An 8,143-nucleotide genomic window follows, 5' to 3' on the forward strand; every position below is an offset into this window, starting at 1 on the left:
TTTGGTCATCTGTAGATTCTTCATTCCAGATTTTTTAAAATTGAATTCAAATTTCAGCAGCTGCCGTGGCAGGTTTCGAACCCAGGTCCCCAGAACATTAGCTGAGTTTCTGGATTGATAATTTAGCGATAGTACCACTAGGCCATTGCCTCCCAAACCTAAAATCTGGTGGGGGGAACGGCAATTGATAAAGGGTAACCATGATGTGGAGATGCCAGTATTGGACTGGGGTGGGCACAGAAAGAAGTCTCACAACATCAGATTAAAGTCCAACAGGTTTATCTGGGATCACGAGCTTTCGGAGCACTGCTCCTTCATCAAGTGTTGGACTTTAAGATGGCGTTGTGATAAGACCATCAGACATAGGAGCAAAATTAGGCCACTCGGCCCATCGAGTCTGTTCCGCCATTCAATCATGGCTGATATTTTTCTCATTCCCATTCTCCTGCCTTTTCCCCATAACCACTGATCCCCTTATCAATCAAGAACCTATCTATCTCTGTGTGGTGAACCATCGTTGGTTCCCACTAGATAGTACTGAGCCAGGGTATGGCCAGTACTACGAGTATGTATATATGTTGCTGTTGGGGTTCGGGATGGGTTGTTCTACTTGTTGCTGTTGGGGTTAGGGTTGGGCTGTTACACCTGTATTATAGTTATTATGGTACATCCCAGTCGGGCTCCGCCTCCTGGGAGAGGTATAAAGGTCACTGCTCTGTCTGGGACCCCTCAGTCTGGGATTGTGTACTATACATGGTAGCTTCGTTGTAACAGTAAATAAAAGCCTTTATTTCCTTGAGCATCTCAAGCCTCGTGTGTGATAACGCGCATCACTCTGTCTTAAAGACACTCAATGACCCGGCCTCCACAGCCTTCTGTGGCAAAGAGTTCCACAGATTCACCACTCTCTGACTGAAGAAATTCCTCCTCATTTCTGTTTTAAAGGATTGTCCCTTCAGCCTGAGGTTGTGCCCTCTGGTTCTAGTTTTTGCTACTAGCGGAAACATCCTCTCCACATCCACTCTATCCAGGCCTCGCAGTATCCTGCAAGTTTCAATAAGATTCCCCCCTCATCCATCTAAACTCCAACGACTTCAGATCCAGAGTCCTCAACCGTTCCTCATACGACAAGCTCTTCATTCCAGGGATCATTCTTGTGAACCTCCTCTGGACCCTTTCCAAGGCCAGCACATCCTTCCTTAGATGTGAGGCCCAAAACTGCTCATAATATTCCAAATGGGGTCTGACCAGAGCCTTATACAGCCTCAGAAGTACATCCCTGTTCCTGTATTCTAGCCCTCTCGACATGAATGCTAACATTGCATTTGCCTTCCTAACTGCCGACTGAACCTGCGCGTTAACCTTAAGAGAATCTTGAACAAGGCTCCCAAGTCCCTTTGTGTTTCTGATTTCCTAAGCATTTTCCCATTTAGAAAATAGTCTATGCCTCCATTCCTCCTTCCAAAGTGCATAACCTCACACTTTTCCACATTGTATTCCATCTGCCACTTCTTTGCCCACTCTCCTAACCTGTCCAAGTCCTTCTACAGCCCCCCTGCTTCCTCAATACTACCTGTCCCTCTACATATCTTTGTATCATCTGCAAACTTAGCAACAGTGCCTTCAATTCCTTCTTCCTAATCGTTAATGTATATTGTGAAAGGTTGTGATCCCAGCACCGACCTCTGAGGCACACCACTAGTCACAGGCTGCCATCCTGAAAAAGACCCCTTTATCCCCACTCTCTGCCTTCTGCCAGTCCTCTATCCATGCCAGGATCTTACCCTTAACACCATGGGCACTTAACTTATTTAACAGTCTCCTGTGTGGCACCTTGTCAAAGGCCTTCTGGAAATCTAAATAAATCAAATAAATCTAAATAAAACTAAATAAAGGGGAAGGCAGCGAGAGAGGGGGGGAGAATTCATCCCACAGGAAGCTGCAGATGAACGCTTTGGGTTAGAAAGACGACAGAAGGTGAACTCCGTACCAATTATAGATGCGACAGATCACCTCGCCTACACAAGCGGGGGAGATACTCTGGGCATTGGAAATGATTAGGAGTCAGCTACAACTGCAGTGATGAAATGACCCATTTTGTCATCAGCAAATTTGGATATTCCAAGAGAACTCAAACCCGAACATCATCATTTTATTTTAGAAAGAGAGAGAGAGAGAGACGGGGGTGGGTGGGTGGGGGTGGCCCTCTCTGTGTCTGTATTTCCCCTCAGCGGAAGATGACCTGAGAGTTTCATGGAGTTTGGGGAGCTTCTTTCCATTTGAACTCAAAACTTAACCGCACTGTCACTGTTCCTGTTACATCAGCTGGAAATGCAGAACAGCAGGGTGTATAGGTATATATAGAGGAAGAGTGTCTGGTTTGAGTCACACAGAGACACACAGAGAGGGAGAGTGAAAGAGGATCACTGGGTCACACACCGGCACTGACAGAGCTCTCACTGAAATCTAATACCATGAACTGCGAGAACAAGTTACTGGATCCTGAGAGAGGAACTGAGGTTATGCTCAGACAGTCCGGGTCCCAGAGGGGCTGTTTCTGGAAGTCTCTGTGTGCAGTCGCTGTCCTGGGCTTATTGGCTGTGTCTACCTACCTCTTGCTGTGTCAGCTCAGAGTTCTACCCTCCACACAGGTGAGTGACTCGGGGGAAGCGCAGAGTCTGATATTTATTCAGCTTTGTCTGAGAAACACTCGCTCTGGTGATGACCCCCCGCCACACCCTGAGCCTTTACCCCGGTGTCTCTGCCCAGGATAGATCAGCCACCCCGCAGGGCCTCTTTGTCTCGAGGGTCCCCTGGTGATGTCTGTATATTTGGAGGGTGAAGTTTCACAGTCTCACCTCTCTTCTCAACAGGAAATGTTACTGAACTCAGAGACTGTCCCAGAACAGCACAGGAAGAATCATTCAGCTGTAACAGTTCCTGCCAACACTGGTGAGTGCTATCAGTTGCTATGGTGATCTATTCACCTCTCTATCGGTCTATATCCTTATCAATCTATCTCTACCAATCGCTCTATCTCAGTCTCTCTCCCAGACTCCATCTATCCATCTCCCTCCAACAATTTATCCTTCTATCCATCTCCCTCCAACAATCTATCCTTCTATCACTCTCTCTCCAACAATCTATCCTTCCACCAATCTCTCTCTCACTCAATCTATCCTTCCACCAATCTCGCTCTACCTCATTATCTTCCATCCACTTATCAACCTATCTCTCTCTCAGTCCTTATTGTATCACCCCTCCCCCTATCAGTCTTGCTGTCAAAATAAGAGTGGCATAGTGGTTAGCACTGCTGCCTCACAGCGCCAGGACCCAGGTCCGATTCCAGCCTCGGGTGACTGTGTGGAGTTTGCACAGTCTCCTCGTGTCTGCGTGGGTTTCCTCCCAGTGCTCCGGTTCCTTCCCACACTCCAAAGCACCCCGAGGAAATCAGCACCAGTCAGCTCTCCCCCTCAAAGGGCGGTGCAACCTCTGGTTATTTGGGACTATGGCGACTTCTTAGTTTAGTGACTAATGTCTCTGTCTTTTCCAGCTCCAGCTTTGTCCCGTCTCAGGAGGCAGGTGGGAGACGACCCCAGAGGGAGAATCGGGGCTCACCTGACAGGTAAGGGAACTCTCATCGACCTTACCACATCCTGTCAGCAATTATCCCAGCTGCAATGCTACAATTCAAGGATGTGTGGGTGAAATGGTTTCGCCATGGTAACTGCACAGGGTTATGGGGCTAGGATGGGGAGAAGTGCTGAGTAAAATACTCTGTCAGAGAGTCGGTGCAGACTCGATGGGCCAAATGGCCTCTTCCACACTCTGGGGATTCTATGAGCTCTGACAAAGGGTCACCCAGACTGGAAACGTTGGCTCGATTCTCAACCCATAGATGCTGTCAGGCCTGCTGAGATTTTCCAGCGTTTTTTGTTTTTGTCTCAGGTTCCAGCATCTGCAGTATTTTAGCTTCTTGTTGACATGTTTTCGATTGGTTTCCAGAGGTTTTGACAGCTGCAAAATCACCTCACACACAGTGTGGCTCTGGGACGTGTAGCAAACTAAGCCCCCACTACCTCCCCACGCCCCCCCCCCCCCACTACCTCCCCACACCCCCCACCCTGCCCCCCCCCACCCCCCACTCCTCCCCCACCCCCCTGCCATCCCACCCCCCCCGCCACACTGGGTTAGAGGAAGAGACTTCTAAAACACATTCTTTCTGAACCTTGGGAGCAAGTCTCCAACGCACCCGTATCCCCTGCGCAACCACTTTTGAGGCTTCCCCGGTCATTTTGATTCAAGGCACAGTGGTTAGCATGGCTGCCTCACAGCGCCAGGGACCCGGGTTCAATTCCTGGCTGTCTGTGTGGAGGTTGCACTTTCTCTCCGTGTCTGCGTGGGTTTCCTCCGGCTGCTCCGGTTTCCTCCCACAATCCAAAGATGTGTAGGTTAGGTGGATTGGCCATGCTAAATTGCTCCTGGTGTCCAAAAATATGCCACTTAGGTGGATTGGCCATGCTAAATTGCCCCTTAGTGTCCAAAGATGTGTGGGTTAGGTGGATTTGCCATGGTAAATTGTCTCTTAATGTCCAAAGATGTGCAGGTTAGGGGGATTGGCCATAGTAAATTGCCCCTTAGTGTCCAAAGATGTGTAGGTTAGGGGGATTGGCCATAGTAAATTGGCCCTTAGTGTCCAAAGATGTGCAGGTTAGGGGGATTGGCCATGCTAATTTGTCCCTTAGTGTCTAAAGATGTGCGGTTAGGTGGACTGACCGTGCTAAATAGCTTTTTAGTGTCAGGTTGACGAGCAGGGTAAATATGTGGGGTTACTGGGATAGGGCGGGATTGTTGTTGGTCTTGGCTCGATGGGCTGAATGGCCTCCTTCTGCACTGTAGGGATTCTAAGGAGAAAGTCATTGAGTCAATGGGAAATTGAAATGGGTTTCACATACCAGCGGGTGACAACGGGAAAACTACACTGGGGCAGCACATGACTACAAGCAATGTTACAAAGTCAAGAGACTTCATTCTTACGATGTTTTCTTTCTCTCTGAAAGCTTCACCAATCAGCCGGGGGGAGAACGTGATGTGGCAGAACAAGGCAGACCCCACCTTTTCCGAGGGCGTGGAGTTCAGGGACAACAGTCTGGTCATCGAGACCCCCGGTCAGTATTTCGTCTACACCCAGGTGGTCTTCAACAGTGTGGGCTGTCAGGATCAGACCATCTACCTGAACCACAAGCTGGACAAGCTCTCCTCAAGCTATCCAGAGAAGGCCTTGCTCCTGAGTGCCACCAAGTCCGCCTGTCACTACGGTAAACACCAAGACCCCTGGTTCAAGACCTCCTACCAAGGAGCCGTCTTCGAGTTTGAGGAGGGAGATCAGATCTTCTCCGGGGTCAACAAGGAGGTGGTGGACTATGTCGACACCGCCCAAGGGAAGAGTTTCTTTGGAATATTTGCCGTGTAGGGATCCCGAAACGCCCACGGTGATTGACGCTGACTGGAGAATTGAAATACGGCCAAGAGTTATGGGGCACATTGTCCTATCCGGCACTAATTGGACAGAGAGATTTAATACTATTTCATTTTATTTAACGTCTAGTGGAGAGAGAAATTTTCCAAACGTGATTGGGTTTTATTTAGGATTGGGTAATGTGATGGGGGTTATCATGCTGAACTTTCAACTCTGTGGGGGGGAGGGTGCTTGGAGCCATCTGGCAGAATGGGCTAGAGGGGCTGAATGGCCTACACCTGTCCCTGTGATAGTCCTACTCTCCCACATACCATTATCAATGGGGACAAGTGTAGGTGATTCACTGACTATTCATGTTTGGTGAGGTAAATTGAGTTGTAAATGGATTATTATTTTTAATTCATTCATGGGACACGGGCGTCGCTGGCTGGCCAGCATTTATTGCCCATCCTTAGTTGCCCAAGGGCAGTTGAGAGTCAGCCACATTGCTGTGGCTCTGGAGTCATGTCAGCCAGACCGGGTAAGGATGGCAGATTTCCTTCCCTAAAGGGACATCAGTGAACCAGATGGGTTTTCCGAACAATTGACAATGGGTCATCAGTAGATTCTTAATTCCAGATATTTTTTACTGAATTCAAATTTCACCATCTGCCGTGGTGGGATTCGAACCCTGGTCCCCGGAACATTAGCTGAGTTTCTGGATTAATAGTCTAGCGATAATACCACGAGGTATTCGCCTGTCCTGAATGTACAATGTCAATTGCACACGATGCTTTGAAGAAACTGACTTTTGCATTTAAGTTACTGCTATCTAAACCAGTTCTTTAATTTATCACTTATTTAAATGATATGTAATGTTGTTCATGTTATATTAACTGGTGTTCCTCAGGGACAGGGTATTTACACAATCTCAGGTCTGATATTCAGACTGGTTCGCCGTGGGATCAGTTATTGGTCCTTGAAGAGTATGGTCTATGTCTTACCATCTATTTGTGTTATAACTAATCTCGGGTATCATCGAGAGAGAGTTCAGTGATGATTCTTTACACCAAGTCTCTGGGAATTTCTGTCGATTCGTGGGTGGCCATCAAAGCTCCCAGAAGCCCACTGGCTTCCCAGCTCTCAATGCAATTGGTCAACTTTCCACAGGACTTAAATTCCCTGGAATGTCATTGGTCGACATTTAAAGTCATGGAGTCATGGAGGTTTACAGTACAGAAAGAGGCCCTTCGGCCCAACTTGTCCATGCTACCCAGATTTTACCACTAAGCAATCCCAATTGCCCAAGTTTGGCCCATATCCCTCTATACCTATCTTACCCCTGTAACTGTCTAATTTCTTTTTAAAAGACAAAATTGTACCCGCCTCTACTTCTACCTCTGGCAGCTCGTTCCAGACACTCACCACCCTCTGTGTGAAAAAATTGCCCCTCTGGACCCTTTTGTATCTCTCCCCTCTCACCTTAAACCTATGCCCTCTAGTTTTAGACTCCCCTACCTTTGGGAAAAGATATTGACTATCTAGCTGATCTGTGCCCCTCATTATTTATAGACCTCTATAAGTTAATCCCTCAGCCTCTTACGCTCCAGAGATAAAGGTCCCAGTCTATCCAGCCTCTCCTTATAATTCAAACCATCTGCACTCTTTCTAGTCTAATCATATCCTTTCTATAATAGGGTGACCAGAACTGTACACAGTATTCCAAGTGTGGCCTTACCAATGTCTTGTACAACTTCAACAAGACATCCCAACTCCTGTATTCAATATTCTGACCAACGAAACCAAGCTGAATGCCTTCTTCACCATCAAAACGGAGAAAAGATATTGATACGGTGAAACCATTGCCCCCTTCCCCCTCCCCCCAACAAAACAATATGTCCCTGAATAACTTAAAGAGACCCCATTCAAGATTGGCTTATTGCCACCTGGTGGACAGTAGTTGAATGGGAGTTCTACTGCTTCTGTCGAAGGGTAACTGTTGGGATTGTTTACTGAGTAATTACTGGAGTAGTCACTCCTCCCACCCCTCCCCGTTCCCCCCAACAGTGTCTTGTATCCCCCATTCCTCCAACTGGCTAACTCACAGTGATCCCAGCGAGAAATCCGATTGGTTCCACACACCCAGAGATTTGACTGCTAAATATTCATTGGTGAAAGTGTGTTTAATTCAGAACTGTAACATCTATTTTAAAGATGTCTTTCAGAGGCAAAAATTGTCAAGCTTAGGATGTTGCAACTTGATCTAATTTATTATTTAAACCTATTTATTAATTGATGTATTTATATTATTTATTTATATTGCGATTTATAATCGGCAATGAATAAAAGTGTTCCGACAGCGCAAAATGTCTCTTCTCTGGCTACCTCACGTTGATTTGCTTTTTGAGATTTTCACTGGGGAAAGAGTCCAGGTGAGGAGAGGAATTTTACACATTCACATCCAGGGATTAAGATCCAGAATTCTCAGTGTGGGAATCTGGGACAGGGGGTTATCTGGTTGGAAAACAGAGAGAGGGAGAGGATAAGGGGATTGGAGACCTAAGATGCCATCACTAGGTTCGTAAATTGTGCTTTTCTTTATTCATTCGTGGGACATGGGCATCGCCGACTGGCCAGCATTTATTGCCCATCCCTAGTTGCCCTTGGAGGGCAGTTGAGAGGGCT

At 47.2% G+C, this 8,143-nt stretch overlaps 1 protein-coding gene across 1 annotated transcript; it reads left to right on the plus strand.

The window, feature by feature from the left end:
- Positions 1-2,474: 2,474 nt before the first annotated feature.
- On the plus strand, positions 2,475-5,473 carry LOC144497622 (tumor necrosis factor-like). Its single transcript, XM_078219062.1, has 3 exons — positions 2,475-2,718; positions 3,560-3,625; positions 5,061-5,473. Exons 1-3 carry the CDS (start codon positions 2,475-2,477, stop codon positions 5,471-5,473), a joined length of 723 nt encoding a protein of 240 aa, XP_078075188.1.
- Positions 5,474-8,143: the final 2,670 nt, after the last annotated feature.

The sequence above is a fragment of the Mustelus asterias genome, chromosome 8 (assembly GCF_964213995.1).
Source record: "Mustelus asterias chromosome 8, sMusAst1.hap1.1, whole genome shotgun sequence".
In the NCBI taxonomy this organism is placed as follows: domain Eukaryota; kingdom Metazoa; phylum Chordata; class Chondrichthyes; order Carcharhiniformes; family Triakidae; genus Mustelus; species Mustelus asterias.

Bases quoted from the DNA above. Each gene is read 5' to 3' on its own strand.
- LOC144497622 (XM_078219062.1), top strand. From the start codon at position 2,475: ATGAACTGCGAGAACAAGTTACTGGATCCTGAGAGAGGAACTGAGGTT. The intron at 2,719-3,559 runs GTGATGACCCCC...TTCCAGCTCCAG, and splicing joins TCTGAGAAACACTCGCTCTG to CTTTGTCCCGTCTCAGGAGG. The intron at 3,626-5,060 runs GTAAGGGAACTC...TCTCTCTGAAAG, and splicing joins AATCGGGGCTCACCTGACAG to CTTCACCAATCAGCCGGGGG.